This window comes from Cnephaeus nilssonii, assembly GCF_951640355.1.
Source record: "Cnephaeus nilssonii genome assembly, chromosome: 5".
Classification (NCBI taxonomy): Eukaryota; Metazoa; Chordata; class Mammalia; order Chiroptera; family Vespertilionidae; genus Cnephaeus; species Cnephaeus nilssonii.
Genome location: NC_137076.1, coordinates 41,263,686 through 41,287,736, shown reverse-complemented (window position 1 = coordinate 41,287,736; position 24,051 = coordinate 41,263,686). Strand labels below are relative to the sequence as shown.

The 24,051-nt window shown below is 44.1% G+C and overlaps 1 protein-coding gene across 2 annotated transcripts in view; it reads left to right on the top strand.

Annotated features, from left to right (window-relative positions):
- The window catches only part of PALLD (palladin, cytoskeletal associated protein), a 270,780-nt gene that overhangs the window by 1,269 nt on the left and 245,460 nt on the right, over window positions 1-24,051 (top strand). The window contains exon 1 of one of the 2 annotated variants that reach the window (XM_079771701.1): window positions 21,169-21,365. The exons of the other annotated variant lie outside the window; for it this stretch is intronic. Coding sequence (XP_079627827.1) covers window positions 21,346-21,365 — 20 coding nt within the window. The 5' untranslated portion in view covers window positions 21,169-21,345. Of the gene's footprint in view, window positions 1-21,168; window positions 21,366-24,051 lie in introns of those variants that run through there. 2 annotated transcript variants of the gene reach the window in all.

Genomic DNA, 24,051 nt, shown 5'->3' with positions numbered 1-24,051 from the left:
GAGAGGGTTTTTTTTTTTCTCCCTAATTTACCTGCACAACAAGCATAAAGACCCCGACACCTGAGCTCCCCAAGGATGCTTGTCACCTCTCACCTGACAGCAGATGGCCTGTTGATGAAGGGAGAGGGGTTATGTGGTGTGTGGCAAGGGCCAAAGGGGCGGACCACCTGAGAAGGGGGCTGAAGTTTGTTTTCAACTTTCTGATGATGAAGAACATCATCAGGATCCTGGGATGTACCTTAACATCCCAGCAGGTTAAGTTGAATTCCTGTCCACATGATGAAAACGACTTTCAATAGCCCTTCTCACACTTCCAAGTGGATCCGGTGGAATGCTTGTTTATTTCTGTTGCTGATAAATCCATGGGAAATCTCAGCTGAACCCAGCAATTTGAAAAAGCAAGTCCTAGCTTATAATTGCCCACATAATGGCAAACAGGTTATTTCCAGTAACCCAAGAGTCTTGCATTTTTCTCCGACCGTTGCCTTAGAGGTTACATGGAGATATTATGAGCATGCATTTGAGCTTTCCCCTCACCCCAACTGAAATGGAAAGTTATCCTGGGGTGTCTGATGAAAAAGATTATTGCCAGATCCATTACCGAGCTATAAAATAGCATGTTTCCGAAAAGATTATAGCTACTAGACATGAGTGCCTCTAGCAGACTATGCAATTTTTCATTGTTCCTTTAGGGATGGGACCTACTTTAATCACCACAAGGTTTTCCATTTGTTGTTTGTTCGTTGTGTGGTTTTGCTGGTTTGTTATTTTGTTGTGGTTGTTTTCCTTTGGAAAACCCTCCCTTCACGCAGGTGAAATCACAGACTGGAATTAGCAGCAATGATCGTTGGCTGGGGCTAAAATTAGAAGAGTCCACAGGGCTTTTCAGGCATATCCTTGTTGTCTCAAAGAAGGTTCTGCAGACGCCTTTCAAACTTCCACTTTAGCAAAGGTTGTAAGCTGGCGCTTAAGTACCCCTTTAAGATAGCATTTTTCTTTGGACAATTTTTTTCCCCTTGAGCTTTAATCATACTTTACCAGTGCACGTTGAACTTTGTTTCTCTGAGGAGCCCAAAGACACTCCCAATACATTGGCCATCCCTTCTCAGTGTATATACTTAACTCTTTGAACAGTTCTTTTAGAAAAATAAGCAAAAGTTCCAAAGGCACTTGCAAAATACAAGACTAGGTCCTCTGATGCGATGGCAGATGGCAGTCGCATGAGCTTTGTGTATGCCCAGGACAACCTCGGTGTCTCTTCAATTAATCATGAATTGAATAATTGATTCCTCACACCTTCAGCTGCCCTTAATCTCCAGCTACACATTTAAAGATAGGTTGTTCCCTTGGAGGTCCAGTTCCCTTGGAAGTCCTCTCAGAGCCTATCAAGTGACTTTACAGCTGGGTCAAATCTCATCCTAGCACACCTTATAAAACGCAGCGAGTGAGCTTCGAGCGCTTCCGGCTTTCCTATTGCTAAGATGGGCTTCACTGACCGCCCCACTTGCTGATCACCTCCAAAGATGGTGGGTCTGATGGATACAATGGGTTTCTGTGAATGTAATTAAACGTGTCTCTGCCAGCTGCCTGTGGTATTCGTGAATGTTTTCATAAGAAAAGCTGTTCTCCGGCTTTATCTGCCCACTGTGGTTTGTGGCATGTGGTGCTATTCTGCAGCCATTGCAGTTTTTTCCTGAATGATTGAGCTATGATGTCATGTGCTATCTCCGTGCGGAACCCTTTCGGGCCTTTGCCGGGGTCTGTGTGCCTGTGCGGGGGCAGGGGAAGCTCCCTCTGAGCACTCTTGGTAGCGACTCCCCGTCTGCTCCAGCACATTCCATTGCCTGGAGACCAAAGCCACCAAATGATTTGCGGTCAGTGATTTGGGGCTGGTTAGCGATGATTTAAAAGGAAGGTTATGGGCACATGAAGTGTAGGGTAAAGAAAATATATTTTACTACTTTATTGAGACCACATGGCTCCAGCTTGAACTTTTTTTTTTTTAACATGGAAATTGTTGGCTGAGCTGGCTTACAGTGTCTCCCCCCCCCCACCCCACCCCCCACCCTTTTACTTCTTTTCATTGCTTAGAGAGAACAGCTATATTCTCTATTTATGGTAGGCTTGACCTCACCATTATTTCTGAAATTTGAAACATTTTTTATGCTTAAGAAAACAGAGAAAAGTAGGATTTCTCTGTTGTGCTCTTTGAGGGCCAAAGAATATTGTCAGAGAATGGACTCAGCTCTCTCCAATGACTGAAAGAAGGCTGTCCCACGCCAAACTTTGGGAGGCATTAGTTATGAAAGAGATACCCCATTGTACCAGAGGGTCAGAGAGTATGCACACAGCAGTATATGCACGTCTCTTGATGAATGGAGACGTGATTTTGGTCTATCTCCTGAGGACCATTATACACCGTGATTAACAATGAGGCCAGATGAAACATGGCAGATATTTCCCAATGCATTAATGCTGATGGTCCCTTGGGCCCACACTTTGTGAGACTCAGCTGCCATCTTCTGCCTCTTCTATGTGGACTACCACAAATTGGCACAGTAAACCACTAAGCCTGTTCCCAAATCTCTGTCCAGCATGAACTTCAACTGTCTATTATCACTTTACTTTGTGGTTCACTCTCATCCTATGTCAGTCTTCAATGTACATGCTGTAGACTAATATTTCGTTACAGGCTATCAAATCGCCGTCTCCAGTGCCCAGTTTGGTATTATGAATCTGGTTAGAGAAGCTACAGGGAACGCTAGCTCACACGTGTACCTAGTCCCTCGGAAGCTATCAATCCGAGGTCTGAGGGCCATAACCCTGACGTAGTGGAAGGCTGCTTGAGAGATCCCCAACAAGTCCTCAAAGATGCTGTTCTCTAATCCATCTGAGCCAGTCTGGAGTCCCACAGTGTGAGTCTGTGTATATCCAAGGGTTTAAAGGAAAGCATGTGGAGATCAAATTAGTGTGCTGCCTTATGGGAAAAGCTTATAACTACAGAATTGGAAAAATGTCAAGAAGGCAGCATTGTAGGATGGAAATTGAATTACCCTGGAATTGGGGATCCTGGTTTTGCCACAGGGTGACTCTGCACAAGCTACTTAAGTGTGCAATATTGTTGGTAAACGATTATATTTTGCTTGCCTTTCAGAAATATGATACCCTATTACCCTCAGAACCACACTAGGAAGCAGGTAGGGTATGTGGTATTATTTCCATTTCACAAGTATGCAAACCAAAGCTCTGGAGGTTAATGACTTCCTCAAGGTCACTCAGCATGTGGCTGGTTGAGTTTGGCCTCACATCCAGAACTTCGAACTTCAAACCCCATGCCCCCCCCCCCCCCCCCCCCCCCCCCCCCGTAGCAAGCAGCCTCTACAGCTCTTCACCTCTATGGACTACTCTCCCAATTTGCAAAAAAATGAGACATTTGGCCTAGAATCGGTCAATCCATTCCAGTTTAAAAGTCTATGTCTGATGAATCACTGGTTGGAAGGGGCTTTAAGAAATTACTTAGTCGTATTCCTTGCTTCTAGCAGGACTCGATGCAAACTATTTTGAAAAGAAAATGTCAGCCCTTTAAATTTTTTTTAATAATCCCAGAGCAGGAAAGGGTCCCAGAGAGGGTCTGAGCGCATGAGAAAGAAAAGAGGAGCTACAGTGTTTGTGCTTGGCAAGGAGACCCATTCTCTAGGCTCAGAAGCAGTGAGTCTTGCCTCATTAAGAGTGTCTGGTCCTGGGATCAATATCCAAAGGAGGAGAGAAGAATCACAGGCGTGCCTTGCTGGTTGGAAAGGAATTCTGTGAGGGGAGATCAGAGAGATGGTTACTTGGCTGTGAGGGGGGAAAAGAGCTAAGTGACTCAGTCACAGCCTTAATGTTTATTAAGGGCTCCTGGAGAGAGTTACGACTGCAGAGCCCGGGTAATGATTCTATTTAAAGACACAAACAGAAGAAGCCTCTTCATTCAGTAAGTGTGACAAACAGAGAGCTGTGCTAATCCGGTGCTGACTGTGCTTGTATTGGCAGGATTGGCGGCACACGGGGGTTGGGAGGAGAGGCTTAGGGTCTAGCAACCTTTCAAGGTCAAGGAACTGTTCCTGGACAACTACCAGCAGTCACACTTCAGTCTCAGGTTATTCAGATAAGTTGGTTAAAATGTCAGTCCTGCTCCCGAGCTCCTCTGTTTCTCTCCCCCTGGAATAGATGTTAAGGAAAAAGCAATGACTGAAGCCAGAAGACTTAAGTCCCTACCACACCTCTACCACTTACTCCCTGAGGCTGGACAAGGCGTTATCCCCGCTCAGCCTCAACGCCTCATCATTTGAAATGGGACAGTAATAATAATGCCTACTTCAAAGTTAAATATCCGTGAGGCTCAGATGGAGGAACACGGGAGAACATGTTATGAAAACGTAGTTTGGAATATTAGGTAGTAGTAGTAGTATTAGTAGTCATCCAGTTTCAGGACCTTTCTAGAAACCATAGAGTCGTGGAAGTTTGTTTTTTGTTTGTTTGTTTTTCTGCCTTAATTCCATTCCCAGGCCCAAATCAGAATTACAGCAGTCTTGACTCACTATTGTCAAGCCCATAATCATGTTTAATTCTCTTTAAAATATCACGAGGTAGATCTATTTCCTCTTGTTACTATCTGGAACTTGTGTCTAACAAGGAGAAGCATCTTGCCCAAGATCACGTGGGTAATGAGTAGCAGAGGCAGAATGGAAACCAAGTCTGTCTCGCTTCAAAGCCTATGTGCTTTCAGATCTTTAGGTCTCTGAAGAGTTGGGGCCCCTCCTACCTGAATACAGACCCATGCTCTTGGTTTGGGGTTGCAGTTCATCTTCCGGCAGTCCCTTGAGTGGCCTCCTTGGCTGTTGAGTCTAGACCTGGTCCTAGGGTTTGGCTGGGTCCTTAGCTAAGGCTTCATCTTCATCAGCTTGTCCTGCTTCACACCCCACAGTCTTCTCTCCTTTCCCTGTCCTCGTTCCTAGGTAGCCTATTGGTTCCGCTCATCCTCCCCTTCCACTCCGGGTATACCCCTTCTCAGGAGTACCCTGCATTCTCTGCCCCACCTGTCTCTCAGAGCCAGAGGGAATAGCTCTCCACAATTTGTTCCACCCCAACCCATGGCATCAGCCCGTCAAGCCCAGATCAAATGCCACCTCCCGCGCAACCCTCCCCCCCTCCCCCCGCCCCTCCCGGCCCCAGCATGTTTACAGTTGTTGCTTTATTGGAAGGAAAACTTTCACATGTTAAATACAGCCACCTTATTACTCTGGAAGATGACAGAATGTGACTTTTTAGAGCTGAGAAAGACCTTGGGGATCATCTGATCTATTCCTTTATTTTTAAGATGCAGAAACTAAGGACCAGAGAGGTTAATTGCCTGTCCCAAATCACAGCTCTGGGCCAGAAGTGGGGCTGATTCCAAATTCAGACAATATTGTCTCTCCTTCCAACTTTCAAAATAGGGTAAAGCAGCACTTTGTCACATCTCTCAGTCTGGTGTGGCCCCTGAGTCAGTGTTTGGAAAGGAGCATTTCTCTTGCCACCAGAGCCTGTTTAAGCTCTTAACATTCATCACACACACAAAAAAAAGTATTTTTCTTTCCTTAACATACATCCCTTTTACTGAACATCAGCCTATTTACCCCTCAACATAATGCAAACAAAAATGGTCACGCTCAACCCTAATTCATGAACTGGAAGAGTTAAGTCTCCCCTCAGCTTTCTTTTCTCTAGGTTAAATAATACCAGATTTTTTTTTGCTTTTTCTCATAGTTCATGTTCTCCAACAATTTCATCATCTTTATTTCTATCGTTGAACTATGTCCAAGTACTCCATGCCTCTCAAACTGTGAAGTCCAGAGCTGGACAAAGAAGTCTCATAAAGGTATGATAAAGTGGCGATTACCTCACAGTTCCTTCACGCTGGGCTTCATTCAGTTAGTGCAGCCAACTTTCACGCTCATGTTTTAAGTGACCTCTGGACCTCATTGGATTGTTTTCAGTTTATTATCCTCATTTGGCTGGACATTGCTTAGCCCGCGTTTGTGATAACAATCATTTCCTCCATGTATCATCCAGAACGTTTCCTATTGAGCTGTTTTTTGTTCCTGACTACTTCTCCAATTCATCAACTCACTTGGGACTCTAATCCTATTCTTCCTCTTCTTAATTCTTAACCCCGGCTACTGTCCCCAGTAGCTTAGCACGTTAAAAGTCTCTGGAATTCGCCCGTAGAGGAGCAGACCCCTGAGATTTCTGGCCCCTCAAAGCTCTTCTGCCTCATGACTCCAGGATTTGAAAAGCAAGCAGTCCAACTCCCGGGGCCGGCACTCAAACTGGCCATCGGCGTTACAAGTGCTGGATAAAGTGCGAGACCATTGGAGGACCTTCCAGGAGACACGTAGCTGAGGGCTGTCACACTGGGCAGTTCTGAGATAACTAACCAAGCCCAGATCTGTCGGAGCTACCATGGTGGTAGTCTCCAAGATTTCACTCTGGCTCAAAAACGTGATAATTACAAACATGTGCATTTGCTCACCACTTGGATCTTCATTAACTTAACCAACCCTTATGAACAAGTACATTATCCCCATTTTACAGATGAAGAAACTGAGATTCAGTGAGCTCAAGTAACTGCCAAGATCACATGGCCAAGAAGAGAACTCAAGTTTTCTGTCTTTTAATTCCTTGCACTTTACCATATTGCAGTAGTTTTAAAACTTTGCATTTTCGAAAAATCCCATGGTGGGGTCGGGTGCTTGTCAGAAATACAGATTCTGAGGCCCTGGCTCCAAATCCTATTGATCCATTAAGCCCGAGTGGAACCTTGGAACCGGCATTTAATAAGTGCCTCAGAGGGTTCTGAGGCGTCAGCAGATCATACTTGAAGAAACCCTCTTTTACACTATCCATTCTAGAACAGACTCTTTAAATGCAGCAGGTCTGCCTCTGCCCCATGCCAAAGCTGGCCCATAAAAACCAGCCACAGACACCTGAGCCAGTTAGTTGTTTGAAGTTTCCCTGCTTACCCTGGGCCCATGGCCGTGACTCTCAGAACTTGCCACTCAGCCCTGGTCCACTCCTGCTGTGGGCCCCTTCACTTTGCCAACTTGTTCCACTGCTTCCTTTGAATACTCTGTCTCAGCTTCCCCTCACCTCTTGGATAAGCTCTGGTCCCTGATTTTGTCTCTCTAACTCTAGATCAAAAGCCTGTCTCCCCCAGGCCTTTCCAGATGTGATCGGTAAACCATGAATCGAGAGGGAATCTGGCGACTCCCCCAGGAGGTCTTTATCTGGGAAGCCTTCGAGTCACATGCACTCCAGCTGGGTACCGCTTAGTAACTTCTCCGAGAGAAAGGTTCACAGCTCACCCCCTCAAAGAGAGACGTGAACCACAATGTCAACCATTCAACAAAGCTCACAAGTGAAATTTGAAAACCTATCTTCTCCACGAGACCAGGAGATGACTGGAGAAGGCGCAGTGCAGTCAGCATTAGTTGGGCACACACACCCCCGCCCCCGCCCACGCACAGGCACCATGCTGGCTCCTTCCCATGACTTGTGTCAAGTTACCCTTTCATTGATAAGCTCGCCCAGGAGGGTTACACGTGGTACCCTTTCCCCAGTCTCAGGGCACTTGGAGATTATGTGTTCACTGAAGGAAGAATTCTACAGAGAAGTCACTTAAGTCTTTCCAGACTCAACAAATACGCAAAAGGTCTCTGGCTAGGTTCCTTTATGCACATTTTGTCAAGGAGGAAGTACAGTCTTGAAGAAAATAGTTTCTGGGGTCGGTGCAGATTAATTGAGTGGTTGAAAATTTTACATGGATCCCAATTGGACCCCAGTCTTGGTAGACCTGTTTCACTCGCTGCCTCTTTTCTATTCTTTTTTCAAGTGCAAGCGTCTTCTACATGATAGACTTGATGCTTCTGCACTTCTTAAGAAACATATCCAGCCCTGGTCAGTTTTCTCAGTGGTTAGAGCACTAGTCAATGGACCGAAGGGTCACAGGTTCAATTCCCTGTCAAGGGCATGTATCCCAGTTGCAGGTTTAATCCCCAGCCTTGGTTGGGGCACGGGTGGTAGGCAGCCAATCGATGCATCTCTCTCATCAATGTTTCTTTCTCCCCCCTCCTCCCTCCCTTCCACTCTCTCTAAAAACCAATGGAAAAAAATATCCTCAGATGAGGATTAAAAAATTTTTTAAAGAAACATAACCAGATTGTGATAGCATATTTTGATAGCAAATAATACAGTGTGAAGAAACCATGCCAAACCCCCCCACCACTCCCCCCGCCCCCCCCCACACACACACACACCTTGGCCTCTGCTATCTTGTGACACTCCGAAGAGAAATTTCCCAGCATAAGCCTCCTGAGTGATTGTCAGCTGTATACCTTGCCTTATCTTCAGCAGATGGGAGAGCTCTTTGAGAAGGCAGCAGAATATTTGGGCCTCGAGGGAAAGGGCTGTCTGGAGCCCATTGGTGCAAGCCTTAAAATATCACCCGTACAAGAAAGCTTAGGTTTTTCTGAAATAAGCACTTACCTTTTATGTTGTAACTTGGCAAGTTATGGAATAATACTAATGTTAAATGACTTGTCAAAGGATCTCGGAGCATTATGTCAAGATTCTACGCCCGAGCCTTAATTAGGTCAAGTTAAACTAAAAAGGAAACGCAGTCTGGTTTGCTAACCACAGTGGAAGTATTGCTTTCGGGTGGAATTCCTATCCAGATTGCATTGTCTGACTTGAGGATAATACACAGGAAACAATTTGGGGCTTTTCTTTCCTTGGGTTTTGATATTTAAGCTGCGAGGAACTTGCAATCCAGAAGCTGGCATTTGTAGTGTTAACAGTTATCACAGCTCGCTAGCCAAACCATCCCTGTTTAACATCTTGCTGCTGTTTATCAAATATGAGTGCACAATATGCTGTGTATGGTTTCTAATACACATGTGCTAGTTATTACTACCAATATGAATATCTGCTGAGCCATTAATCAAGGCACCCAGCACACCCTGCCAGTGCACGGAAACTCTATCTGCTGAAAAAGCAGAATTCCCCTCCGCAAATGAACACTTGGAGGAAAGCAGACTGGTCGAGAGCGTCTGAAGCCACGGAGTGACATACAAGTGAACACCATTTATAGATCATGAGGTTCCCACAAAAACCGGGAACTATAAGCAGAGTTCTACGTTTTAGTTTCCCATGAAGATGTCCGCCTCAATAATAATAGTTAGCTCTGATTGGGAGCCACTTTATATTCATTTTACCCTTTAATGTAATAAGCCCATGACATAGGAAGCATGATTACGTTTTAGAGATGAGGAAACTGAAGCTCAGAGAGGCTAAGTAACTCGCCGAAGTTCCTGGAGGGAATGATGGAGCCAGGGTTCTCACCTAAATGTGTCTGATGCAAGAGGCCATGCATTCTGGAGGCCATTCTTCTTTCAAAACCATTTGGTGCGTCCAGAGAGGGAAATGGTTAAGTAATTACTCCCATTTGTTTCACATGACAGACAGGAGCTCTTTGGATGTGAATGTGTTTTAAACATTTGTTGAGCATTGACTTTGTCCAAACAGTTTAAATGGGCTGTATCACTGCATTCTCCCAATAAACAAATACTATAGATTCGAGTGGCCCTATTTTCCTAGTGAGTAACCTCCTGCTCTCCTGTCGCCCAGCACCGTCCCTGTGGTTCAAGGTCCGTGGTCAGCAAACTGCGGCTCGCGAGCCACATGCGGCTCTTTGGCCCCTTGAGTGTGGCTTTTCCACAAAATACCACAGCCTGGGCGAGTCTATTTTGAAGAAGTGGCGTTAGAAGAAGTTTAAGTTTAAAAAATTTGGCTCTCAAAAGAAATTTCAATCGTTGTACTATTGATATTTGGCTCCGTTGACTAATGAGTTTGCCGACCACTGTTCAAGGTGTTTATTTTCTCTTTGACGATGACGTATGGAGCAGGCAAGAAGAAATAGCCATTTGGTAGTTGTAGGAAAGAGGACACAGTGATGGAAGTCCAAAAGTGTGCTTCTGGTCCTGGATACCATTGCTCACGGTATGTCTCTTCATCTCGAAACCTCTATTTCCTTTTCACATATTTTCTTTAACCGAATTGAGAACGTCTCTGAAATTTCATGAAATAGCAAATGCATTAGGAAGATTTCTTTCCTAATTCTGACTCTAATGTTGAGCACCAGAATTCAAATTAGTTGCTCTCTCTGACCCTCAGTAACCTGAGCTATAGCATGGAGGCAGTAGTGCCGACATCAATATGCTGCTGTAAAGATTAAATGAGATGGAGCCTGTGGTGTGTGTAGCATAGCCCCTGACATGTATTGTTAGTAGTGTCCTTTATATGTTAACTGAGTCCATCTTGTCTACTCTCTACATCTTACTCTGTATTTGTAAGTTTTGCTTTAATATCTAGGCATGATAAGGAATTTTTGTACTGATTCCATTCTCAACGTTGCTTATTGGTGGGGGGCGGTATTAAGAGTTGGATCCTCCCTGGCCGGTTTGGCTCAGTGGATAGAGCATCAGCCTGTGGACTGAGGGGTCCCAGGTTCAATTCTGGTAAAGGTCACATGCCTGTGTTGCGGGCTCGATCCCCAGTGGGGGCATGAGGAGATAACCAATCAATGATTCTCATTATCGATGTTTCTGTCTCTCCCTTTTCCTTCCTCTCTGAAATCAATTTAAAAAAAATGTAAAAAAAAAAAAAGAAAGTTGGATCCCTTGAAGCTGATTGGTGGAGCTGAAATCCCTGCTCTGCCATTTCCTGTGTGACCTTAACCTCCCTGGGCCTGTTTCCTCTTCTTTAAAATGGGTCCAATAATAGTACCTCTCTCATGGAGTTTTTGGGAGAGCTGAATTAGTTAACAAAAGAAAAGCACTTAGAAAATACCTGGCACAGAGTGAGCCCTCATTAAATGTAAGCTGCCATTATTATTATTATTACCACCTGTTATCACTGCGGCCTCTTGTAAGCTATTTTGAAATAATTGGCATGGTTAGCTGTGCAGAGTGAGACCATGAAACAGATTTTCTCAGTGCAAATGGGGCTGCTCACAGGGGGCTCGTGAGGGGCTGAGTGCTGACCTTGGCCCCATTAGCACCATTCTCTAACCAGCCCAGGCACAGGGCCGTAATGAGGATTATTGAAGTCACATATGGAAAACTCTCCTACTTAGCTCTTGGGAAAGGAAAAAGGCACTAAATAAATACAAGGAATTATTAAAAACTAGGAGACGACCTCACAGGGATGCTGAGCCTTGTATGCTGCTTGCTATTCTAAGAAGAAACTGGGGCAGGAAGCCAACTCCATCACCAGGTGGCAAAGTGGTCTCCTGGCCGCCGTTCAAAGGCCGGCGACGTGCAGCCTCACCTCCGTGGGTCCCAGGCCATCCGCCACCTCTTCCTGACTGCAGGCAGCTCCCCTTTCCCACACAGACTTCGGGAGGAGGAGCAGGGCCAGGGCCCCGTGCCAGATGCTGCGCCTGCCCCTCCTCCTCCCGATCACATTGCCCAGGGGCTCCCTTCAGGAGAGCCGGGAGGTGGTCCTGGAAGTTAGAACCCACCCAGCAGAATGCTGATGCTGAAGTCTCTCTGACACCAGACTCCGGGCCCACCAGCCAGCTGCTTCCACCACAGCAGGACTCCAGTCCTGCTCGGGCCCAGCCCAGGGCTGGGCTGCCAAGCTTTGACAAGTGTGTGGAGAGCACACGGCTGTGTAATTTTGGAGATAGCCGTCCATCAGTCCCTCTTTACAACTTTACCACCCACCCCTGAAACATTCTTCTCTCCAGAACAATCCTCACACCAACATGAAATATATTGAAAGTGGTCTCCAGGTATCACTTGTGAAAGGGTGTAGATGAGGCTTCCAAGAATGAATCAAGGTCTGGCCCACGGCCACCACAGAGCTTCAGGCCTCTGGTTTCCCCGGGATATCCGTGGCATAAGATGAATTTCCATGGCTCTGAGTAATGAGCATAGAAACAGTCCATTGCTCTTTGCCTCAAAATAAATAGTATGTTAACGGTGATGTCTTATGTTAGAAAGTCTCAGAAGGCAAAGATGATAGCTGTGTAAGTCTCATCATTCGAGAACATAGCACTTTATGGCATGGAACCTTTATGTATACTTTTCTGGTAACAGTACAAGGAAAAAAGTACAGATCGTTTTTCCACATATACATGAGAGAATCTCAGGCCTCAAAACTATTAAACAATTTAAGGTATTTATGTTAATAGCACCTAAAACAATACTTTGGCATAGACTATTATGAAGACATAGTCTGCCCTCTCAGTTTGCATAGCAAAAATAGTTTGGGAAAGAACTAACAAAATTAAAAAGCCCACCACTCAAAAGAAAAAACAAAACAAAACAGTATTACCTCTCTCTTGCTTACCCTCCTTTCTTCAACCAGCTTCAAAAGTGCTGCCCTAATCATCATAGATGAAAAGAATTAAACGTTTCAGTAGCCCTTTAAACCTAGAAGTCCTGCAAAAGGTAAAGAATTAGAATTAAACTATTTCCCCTGACACGTAACGTTTTGGAGGGGTCTGGTGAGCTTAGCTAAATCCTTCAGGAAGGTTTGGCTGACTATTGACTGCCATGCAAAATAGATTCTCTGGACCATTTGTTACAATGGAATATCGTTTTCTTATTCATGCGTTTTCCCCCTCCAGAGTTCAGGATTATTTATTAAAATATTTACAGGGGAAAAAAAATGTGCTCCCCAGGCTGCTAGGAAGACAGATCATAATAGTAGATCCCAATCAGAATAAGTCTGGGTGTGAGACAACCTCTTGAGCAGGGATGGGGGCGTGTGCCTGCAAAAGCAGTTGGGGGGGAGGGGGGGAAGCCAGGCAGGTTTTCAGAACCCCCTCCATGTAATCACTGTATTCCAGTGCACCCCTCAAGTGTGAGCACTCCCATGTATTTAACACTTGTTTTTTAAGGAAGGAATTTATTTTCCTTATTTATCCAAATTACATACTTAGAACAAGACTACATCATTTGTCCCTTTTTTCCCCCCACCCCCTTTCAACGCACCGAGGTCATTCATTCCCTTGCGGTTGTTGACAGCTTCTGAAGGTGACATAAACTCTCTCCTGGTTGTTAGTTTTTCTGCTGCTTATAAGGAACAAAAGTGCTCCAGGGAGCGGCACAAGCAAGTCTTACCCAACAACCCCACAAGCTCTTTTTCTTCTGCTTTCCCTATTCACTGGCTTTTCAGACAAAGAGAAGGCAGGACAGTTTGCAATGGCTACTAGAGAAATGCTTATAATGTAACTAGAGGCCCGACGCACGAAATTCATGCAAGAGTAGGCCTTGCTTCCCCCAGCTGCCGGCACCAGCTTCCCTCTATCATCCAGGACCTAGGCTTCCCTCACAGCCCCAGCTTCGTCCAGAAGGTCATCCGGAAGGACGTCCGGAAGGATGTCTGGTCTAATTAGCATATTATGCTTTTATTATTATAGATAGTTGCCTCACTTTTGAAATCTGTCTGTATGCATTAGCAACAGCTGTTTTATAGCTTGAGAGAGAAGAATCAGACATCTGTGACATCATGGATGGCAGAAAATGGGCCATTTCACTGTAGAGGTAGACCTGAATTCTGTATGAAGTCATAAGTGAACATATTTTTGGTCCTTATGGGTATAAATTAACATGAGAGAATGCACTCAGGAAAGAAGGTGTGAATTCTATTTGCCTAGAAGGCGAGACATTTGCTAGTTAGTCCTAGTAACTCCAAGGAGGAAGAGGAGACTCTTTGGAGGTGGGTGATATGAAGCTCATTGTTAGAGTATCTCCAGGCATCAATACTTCTGCATCAGGCATCTGCTTTCAGGCTCTTTTTATTTTCTGACTAGAGGCCCAGTGCATGAAAATTCATGCACTGAAGCGGGGGGGATCCCTCAGTTCGGCCTGCCCCCCTCTCACAGTCCGGGAGCCCTCAGGGGCAGGAGGCGATCCGGCGATCAGGGGAAGGCAACACCCCCATCACACCTCTGCTGCTGCCACTGCTGGCAGCGCAAGCCTTAGTGGCCCTGGTTACCTGAGCCTCGGGCGGCCCTGGGCGGCTGGGCAGCCGACAGCCGAGGCTTGCCTGTGCCTTAAGCTGGTTCTGGGTGGCTGGGGGGCTGAGGGGACTGGGGGACTCCAGAGGCAGGCGTGCCGGTGGGGCTGAGGGTACTGGACGCCGCCATCTTGTGGCTGTGGGCACCACCTTCTTTGAGGGTGTGACAGTCAATTAGCATATCCCTCCTTATTGGCTGTGGGCGCCACCATCTTTGTGATGGCATGAGGGTCAATTAGCATATTCCCTCTTTATTAGATAGGATATCTTTATTCTTACACAATCTTGGTAAACACACACACACACACACACACACTCTCTCTCTCTCACACGCACACTCTCTGCACTCTCATAGCATGAAATGACCTCACTCTTCCACAACCACCCTATCTAATGGAGCGCTGATCACTCATACTGTGTTTTGTTTTCTTTATGGCATTGCCCTATCTGAAATAATTTCTTTTATGTGGTAGTTTAAGTACTTATTATCTCTCTCCCCACTCTCACCCCCACTGGAGTGAAAGCCACATGTGAGTTGTCTTCTCCTCCATGGCCGGGTCTTCATTTGGCTTCTTAATTAGCTTCTCCCTTCTCCCAGCAAGATTTTCAAGATCCAACCAAAAGGGTGCTTGGAGGCTAGAGCTCAGATTCCTCTGAACTCGGCAAGAATCACTCTCATGTTAGAAGCCATTCTGTTCTTGGGACATGGACTGAGCAGAGCCAGGAACTGTCCTATAAGCTGTTGCTTGGTCGCTAAGGAAACACAACAGAATACAACCCTAGCGTGTCACGTTCTACAGATCCTCATTGGTGATACACTGTGGCATTTTCCACCCATTACCTGAAGCAAGATGAGATAATCCATGGCTGGTGTGAATTTTTTTAAAGCATATTTGCATCAACACATCTAGTTTTAGGACTAAATACCTCAGTGTATAAGACAATATGCTAACATTTGTTTTATTTAATTGAGTCCACTTCGTTCTCATTGTGACCATGATTTGGGAAAGTATGCAGTGGTCCTCCTAGCAGTGGGAAGCTTCATAGATACATAAAAGAATAAAGGCAAATATTACAAATCCATTCATTTATAACCAGTGGATTGGCTCTCAAAGAGGAGACAAAGTAGAAGATGGATTTGGAGTAACATCCAAAGTCAGAGGCTTTTCTGAATTGCTTCGTGTGCCCCTCCAGTGGACTCTTCCCTTGGCTTTTGTAAGAAATTATAACAACCGGCGAACCTTTTTGAGTAAAATACATCAAGCCCCAAACCAAAGGTTAGACATGCATCACCTTGTTTAATCCTACTAATAACCTCATGAGGGTAGTACAAATAAAATATGGGTTGGAAGACCCCAGTAGTTAATGGATAATGAAATAATAATGCAAGTCTCTTTTAATAGGACGTAATTGCTCCAAAAACTATATGTTTCCTTTCAACTTTTAAAATGCTGCAATAGAATGGGTGTGCTAATATTGTCATGTTTTCCTCTAGGCTTCCTCTTTGTACATTTTAATAAATTTAACATGTATGAAGTAATGCTTGTGGTAAATATATATACAGAGAGCTCCAAACTGAAAAGGGGAAAGTTCTCTCTCTTCCCTCAGCGTCAACCCCTCCTCTCCGCATAACTTAAAAGTGACACATTTCTTGTATACCCCTCCAGAAGTCTCCTGTTCCATTCTATACTGTTGTGGTTTCACTGGATTATATATTTTTAATAGCTTTATATAACACTACTAGAGGCCCAGTGCATGAAAATTCATGCACTGGAGGGTGGGTCCCTCAGCCCGGCCTGCCCCCTCTCACAGTCCGGGAGCCCTCAGGGGCGGGAGGCGACCTGGTGATCGGGGAAGGCGACACCCATCACACTGCCAGCAGCGCAAGCCTCGGCCGGCCCTGGTTACCTGAGCCTCGGGTAGCCCTGTGTGGCTGAGGGGCAGAGTGAGGGGACTGAGGGACACCGGAGGCAAGCACGCAGAGTGGCAGGGCTGAGGGGACTGGGCACCGCCATCTTGTGGCTGTGGGTGCCGCCATCTTTGAGGATGTGGCAGTCAATTAGCATATTCCCTTCTTATTGGCTGTGGGCACTGCCATCTTTGAGGATGTGGCAGTCAATTAGCATATTCCCTTCTTATTGGCTGTGGGCACTGCCATCTTTGAGGGCGTGGCAGTCTATTAGCATAGTCCCTCCTCATTGGCTGTGGGACCTTTGTGATGGCATGAGGGTCAATTAGCATATTCCCTCTTTATTAGATAATTGTTTGATAATGTAATTAATTTGCCATTTATGGACCTTTAGGGCAAGATGAGTGTTTTCCTATTTTAAAAAAAAGTGTTAACATGAACATCCTTGTACATATGTGTCATATGTCTTGTGCCCTTGGGCAAGCATATTGAAGTGTAACTTCCTAGAAGTGAAACTGCTGGGTCAAAGGCATGTACATTCTAAATGTAATTGTTGCCAAATTCTCTTCTTGAGAGGTTACACCGATTCATGTTCCCATCTTAGTTGCAACAAATTTCAGTATGTGGGAGTGTTGGCTTACATTTTAAATGTTTTCATTTCCCTTTTAGATGTTTATATAGCTCCCAATTGGAAAAGTCCTGCACTCATCATCCCCCACTGCCTCAGCTAAGAAGCCTACATACCTTACACATGTCATATGTGTGGGATAATATTGCAAAGTACAACCATGCTTCCTGCATATTTCTCTCTTTCTCCTTCATGGAAAATACGTACATTCTAATGATACTATTTGCTAATAATAAAAATGTGCTTACACAAATGGTCTTTTAAAGATGAAGTAATACAATCCAAACTTTGCACAACCAGATCCTGTCCCCCAAGGGGGTGGAGGGGATGCCTTGTCAAGATCATGATTTAACTTAGCTAATTGCAATTTAAAGATTAATGTGAGAAGGCAAAGGGAACCAGAGTGAAGTCAATTTTTCCTGAAGTTAGGAATAAATCTATAAATTCTGGTTGTATTAATCACTGAAAAATTATTGTGCAGGGATCAATAAATCACTTCTAAAATAGTGTTAGAAGACTGTTCTGTCTCGTCAGTATACTAGTTACAATTACATTATTGGGCTCTAGGGTGTTGGGCAAACTCATTCTTTCATCTTTTAAACATTGCAGTAAATGACCTGGCAAGAGATTTAACATTTTCTGTGTAATGTCTAAGGTTAACTCTTTAGCCACTGGCCAGAAACTCTCTTTCTAATCTTACCAGCATTTTAGAGCTATTGAGTACTATAATTTTTAGTCACTTAGAAATCATAAGGATACTTTACAGGAAGAAGAGGTAGGGGAAGAGGGAGAGGTTTGTACTCTTCCTCCCAGTGCCATGAGGACAAAAAAAAATGTGTGAGGTCAAGATTATGATACCTAAATTTATCTATATTGATCAGAAATACCTATTTTTCATCTTATTCAGGAGACTTACTTTTGAACAAACGTGAATAGCTAAAAATAGTGTTTCTGTACAACTAGCTGAAAGGCTTGTTTTTCATTGTTATTTTCTTTTTATCTTCACCCAATGATCTACTTGTTGATTTATTTTAGAGAGAGGGGAAAGAAGAGAGAGAAAGAGAGAGAAACATCGATGGGTTGTGCCATGACTAGGGATTGAATCCACAACCTTTTGGTGCCCGAGATGATGCTCCAACCAACTGATCCACCAGGCCGGGGCATTTATTTGTTTTCCCCCCTCAGTGCTGGGATTAGACAATACCTGACAGGGTAGAAACAGATGAAATGCTGCACAGAACCTGGAAGGCTAGAACCTTCTCCAGAGGCTTGGCTCTGAAGGGTGAAATGCTGAGGGAGCAGCTGTAGCTTGTGTAGACTCACACACACAGCGTGACGGGGGCAGGGAGTTCCCTCTGCACAGAAAAGAGCTGCTTTGTCCCAACAGATACTTTTATGGGTGAGCCAACCCCAAGCAGGAATCATGGTTTTCTTTTACTCCTTAGGTGGTATGTGATGCTTCTCCAAGAAAAAAATGTTGAAAAATAAGAAGGGACGTAAAAAATTGTGGAAAGAGTAGGGAATTCAGGAAACTATCAAAATACACGTATAAAATAATTTTCATAAAAATTATTCTTTAGTTAAACGATAGAAAAACCTTTCAATCTTTTTAAAGGTCTCAAATGTGCTTTTGAAAATTCAAATTACACTTCATTGGATTTGAATTGTAGCATGGGGTTTCCTAACACAAGCATTTTCAAAGTTAGAGAGGTTCTACATTAATGAAAGAAGACCAAAACATGAAACTTGGCAAAAAAAAATTGGAAACTTTAGTACAAAGCAAGTAAATAATCCTATATAATAAACGGCTAATATGAAAATTGTCCCCTCCACCAGGAGTCTGACCAGAAATTCAACTGTGAGTTCGACCAGGAGGCAGGGCCGGCCAGCCAACCAGGGAAAGGGAGGCCCCGGCCGGCAGCTGGCAGCCGCTAGGGACCCTATCTGTGTACGAATTTCGTGCACCGGGCCTCTAATAAATAATAATAAATTTAAGAGAGCTTTTCTTTTTTCTGTTTATTTACCCATCACCATTTATTCCCTCTATGTTCTCTTCCACCTCTACCCACCTCCCCTTCCCCCTGCAATCACCACACTGTTGTCCATGTCCATGAGTTCTCTCTCTCTCTCCCTCTCTCTCTCTCTCTCTCTCTCTCTTTATTTATTATTTATTTATTTATTTATTTATTTATTTATTTATTTTTTGCTCAATCCCTTCCCCCCTAACACCCCTTTTCTTCTAGAGGAAATACTCTGTCACATATTGACCCACGTTTTTGTGTAAAGTAGGAAATATTTTTAAAGTATATTTTGTAATGCAAACTGTCTGCACACATGCAAACATTGTAGCACTTTTGTGTGCTGAATATGAGCTTCATTTAACAGTTAATGCATCCCCAGTAAACTATCCTAATTAAAAAGCCACTGGAAATCTCTAGTTATTTGATTGAATTAGGCTGCTCTAGTGAATGGGTCCTAATTAAGAGGATTATGCCATTCTTTAGTATTTGGCACACCAGGCACTTAGGTGTTTTGTCCCACTTGCATACGTCAGCTGTCATTGTTTGCTAAAAGAAAGATTATAGCACCAGTTATCATAGTCTCTCAATTAACCATCTAGTTCTTGAATTCTCTTTACAAGATCTCTGCCAACTGATCCTACATCTTCAATATATCTAGTGACAAGGAACCCATTACTTCATTCCAATCTATTTCATCTTTGGGCATATGGAATAATTTTAGCCATAAGAAGATCCTCCAAAATTGACCTAACATAGTACTCAGACAAATACAGGGTATCCCCCCAAAATGTATACACACAATGTCTGTAGATTCTATTACATTTTGGAAATGAAATGTATTTTTAAAAATATATTTTATTGATTTTTTACAGAGAGGAAGGGAGAGGGACAGAGAGTAAGAAACATCAATGAGAGAGAAACATCGATCAGCTGCCTCCTGCACACTCCCCGCTGGGTATGTGCCTACAACCAAGGTACATGCCCTTGACTGGAATCGCACCCGGGACCCTTGAGTCCTCAGGCCGATGCTCTAGCCATTGAGCCAAACCGGTTAGGGCGAAATGAAATGTATTTTAATAAACACTGGCTTTGTAATTATTCAAAGTGTGTACACATTTTTGGGACACCCTATATTTTTTAATTATTTCTTTTTAAAAAGTATATTTTTATTGATTTCAGAGAGCAAGGGAGAGGGAGAGAGAGATAGAAACATCAATGACTACAGAGAATCATTGAATGGCTACCTCCTGCACGCCCCCTACTGGGGATTGAGCCCGCAACCAGGGCATATGCCCTTGACCAGAATCAAACCAGGGACCCTTCAGTCCACAGGCTGATGCTCTGTCCACTGAGCCAAACCAGCTAGGGAGCTAGGGTGGGACAACCTATACTTTTAAACCCAGGCTATCACCTGGAAAAACTGTGAACCAATGGAACATTACATTTGGAGGGAGAGAGAGTATGATCATTCTTGCCCCCCGCCCCCAAACTGAGAGTTTGATGAGTGTGAGATAGCCTTTGACAGATAGCATGGATTCCTCCACCTTTTTCTATCACGGTGTGATTTATTTCCCTTACATTCATGAATTGCCAGAAGGAGAAGGTAGTGGTGAAAGGCTTTCTCACCACGTACACAGACTTGAAAGGATAAAGTGAGCTGTTGGCACTCTTCCTTGTCACAGCAGTTCTTAGGAACGCCAAAGAGAGGTGTGGCTGAGGCAGAGACCATGGGCTCCAGAAGTCCTGATATGCACATCTTGGGCTCAGAATCAGAATCCTCTCCACAAGACAAATGTTGAAAGTTTTGCTGCACAGCAAACACATGTAGCCATTATCCTCAGTGACATTTTTTAAATACAAAAAAAACAACAACACCCATATATTTTTATGTAAGCAAAGAAACAATTATAACTTCCTGTACCTAGTAAATTGCATATGCTAGAGCCTTTGCCCCTATTATCTGCACCCACGTAATAGTTTTAGGGGTGTGTTTTTTTTTTTCGTTTTGTCTTTTGCAGAGTTTTTATGTGTCTCTAAAGCCAGTTTTTAAAACTTGTGCCTGGTGTGATCTTAGATGCATGCAAGATATATGGAATGATGGAATGTAGCCAGGTGGAAGGTGCTCTTTCCCTTTGGAAAATACGGTGTTTTTTTTTCCTTTGGCAAACATGGATTTTCATGATGAATAAGGAGAGATTCTTCATCATGAAGAAAAGCATATTTTTCAAAGAAAAAGATTTAAGTCTGTATCTAATCATAACATTAATTTTAACACTTAAGGAATAATCTAGTCCACTGGAATGAAATATCAGCCTGAGGTACTTTGCTCTGAAAAAAACCAACTGAAATGAGACGTGCCTTTCTATTTGTTACTCAGATTGCCAAATACGACAAGGTATAATTAGTCCTGACTTCCTGCTCTTGCTCATACACCTGAGGCCCCTCCCTGCCCCAGCCGCAGCTCCACACACCCAGGATCTGAGGGAAAGCAGTAGAGGCAGCTTTCTTGGGAAATGGCTCGCTTTTCTGCAGATTCAAAAGTATGTGCTTGATCCGAATTGTTGGAGGAAGAGGACAGGTGCGATTTAGAGAATTGCCCGTGTGGCTAGAATCAGAGAGGCAGTTGCAAAGCAGCGCTTGCAGAATGTTTGAGACTCTTTGAGAAAATTGATCCAAGGAGCATGTCAGAAGTTAAATCCAGGTACGTGTATATATAGGTATGCGGTGTGGTGATGTGTGTGTGTGTGTGTGTGTGTGTGTGTATAAAATATTGCTCAACATTTTTTATGAAGGCATTCGCTATTTAATGGATAGGATAGTTGGTGCATGGCGGGCTCCTGAGTGCTACCTGCTAACAATGTAATTCCTGCTGCACCTCCCTTTTCATTGTCTAATGAAGAGAGATCCCCCCTCCCTGCACACACAGGGGATACTTTATTTATTATAGCTCCCCTTGAAAAAAACTGACCTCTCAAGGTAGACTTCCAGAAGGAATTCAAAATAAAAAGAGGGAAATGCATTCGGGAAAGGGAGCGGCTTTAACAACATGAGCTAGCCAGGTTTACAATTTAACTGCGTGCACTCACGCTCTGTTGTTGGCAGTTGTCTTGGGGTCGCACTGGCCACATGTGATCTAATGACGCTCCTCATTAGATAAGACTAGGGCCAGAACACTGCGCGCGGAGGCCACTGAGCCCTCCCAGAATATCCATCAGGCTGGAGAGGTGGATGCTGCCTTCCTTGCCTGGAGCAGGTGAGTGTGGCTGGACGGCTGGGGCCTCCACCAGCGCAGTGCTTGCTGAGGGCTTCTTTGGAGATGAGATGAAAGATAGAGGAGCAAAGCCCTTTGACTTCTAAAGTTTCAGCTCTCTCGGAAAGAGAGGTATTCCCCCGCATCCTCTATCCTCACTTCATTGTGTTTCCTCCTCCCTACTCTACTCATGATCAGCTGGGAGCACGATGAAGGCCAGACCTTGAGGGGCTAATACACTAGGGAAAATCATAGATGGAATATTTTCCTTAATTTCGGGGAAGGATGTTCTTCCACTGCGGAGGAAAAGGTTGCATTCAGTGTGGTTGCTCCGTCCAATGCAAGGAACTAACCAGCAGGCTTGCTAGGAGTCCGTGTGCGAACCAATTTACGTGGGTTTCTGCCATTCCATAGACTTGACGATACCAGGAGGACCTGTTGCCCCATGCCCCGCTTTGGTTGTGGTCGTTTGGGGTTTCATAATTCCGAAGTAATTATGGCATTTCAGTGGACAGGTTCTAAAAGCATAGGAGTCTGACAGCGGTGTCTAATAAAACATCTCCCGTTTTATCCCCGTTGGAATGTAATCCAAGTCACAACAATGGCTAGTAATTACCTTCCCGAACTGTAGCAACAAAACAGCTGAATGTGCACCTCGAGCTGTTTCATGTGTGCAGTCTCTCACTCTCGGGCTCTCCGTATAATCCGTGCTTTCCCCCAGCGCTTTGAAGGCTTGGAAACGTTCAATGCACATTTTCACAATGCAGGTAACTTTGAAGTGTGACTTGTCGGGTCATGCTGGCTTGTTCGTGTGTTTGCATAGAGGATTGGTGAGGATGAATCTATTTTTTTTTTTAACTAACAGGTGTAACTTGAGAATTTGTGAATGAGTGACAGGAGGTTTGGGAACCCCTTTTTCCCCTCCTATACTGTGAAATTTACTTTTGTCTACTCATGGGAATGAATCGCATTTGCAGAGAGTGAAAATATCCACTAAAACCAAAATCACAATTTCAAGTTGCAGTGAAGTATAAGTAGGACAACTGTACATCCTGGTATGCCCGGAACAATCCCCATTTGTTCCCGTAATTATTAATGGTAGCCTATTTCACTGTCAGAAATGTCCTGACTTGGACATTTAATATATGGACCATATAATATATGGTTACCCAAAGCATTTTCCAAAAGGAGAATTTAAAAAATCAGTAAATTCATGTGCCATGGCAAATGGCAGCTTCTCTCCCCCATTCCCCACCCCAAAGAAATATTTCTTAGAGTTAACAGTCAAGGATAGATGGGATGTTAGCAATCAGCATTTCACATTGATTCCTGTCTAAAAAAATTTTTTTAATATACTTTGATTTCAAAGAGGAAGGGAGAGGGAGAGATAGATAGAAACATCAATGATGAGAGAGAATCATGATCAGCTGCCTCCTGCACGCCCACAACCTCTGGATGTGCCCCAGCTAGAATGGAACCATGACGTCCTGGTTCATTGGTCAATGCTCAACCGCTGAGCCACACTGGCTAGGCATAAGTGAATACTATTTAAACATAGGCCTGGCATATATGTTTCAACTCAGATGCCAACTCTAGCCAACAGACAAGGGCTGCCCAGAGCACCATCTGAGAATGGCTCTGAAACCAAATCTGAGGCAAGTGGGAATGAGTACTTTGCACTGGAAGAGGCAGTTGTAAAATGTAGGCCAGGCATTAAATGTTACTGTTGTCGAGTTAGATGGGATGTTAGTGATATAATTCAACCCAGTGTTTCCCACACCATGTTCCCTAGAACACTAGTCCTTCAACATGATTCTCAAAACATCAGTTCCTCGGTCAAGTAAGATAGAGAATGATGCCTGCCATTGTTCTCTCTTAGAAACTCAGTACAAAGTTCTAGAAAGTTCTGAGGTCAAGACCCATGTTTAATTTTGTTTAACCCAGTGAGTGCTCCATAAACCTAATTGGCCACAGAACCCTTCTTCAATGGTATCTGTCCACTTGCTGCAGGACTACTTTCTTGAGACACTTAATGAGATGACACTGGTCTAGCTCATTCCTCAAAATACTCAACGAAGGAAACTCAAGCCTCAAAAGAGAACAACGAGATCACATTCAGCTTTAGCTGGTCTATGCC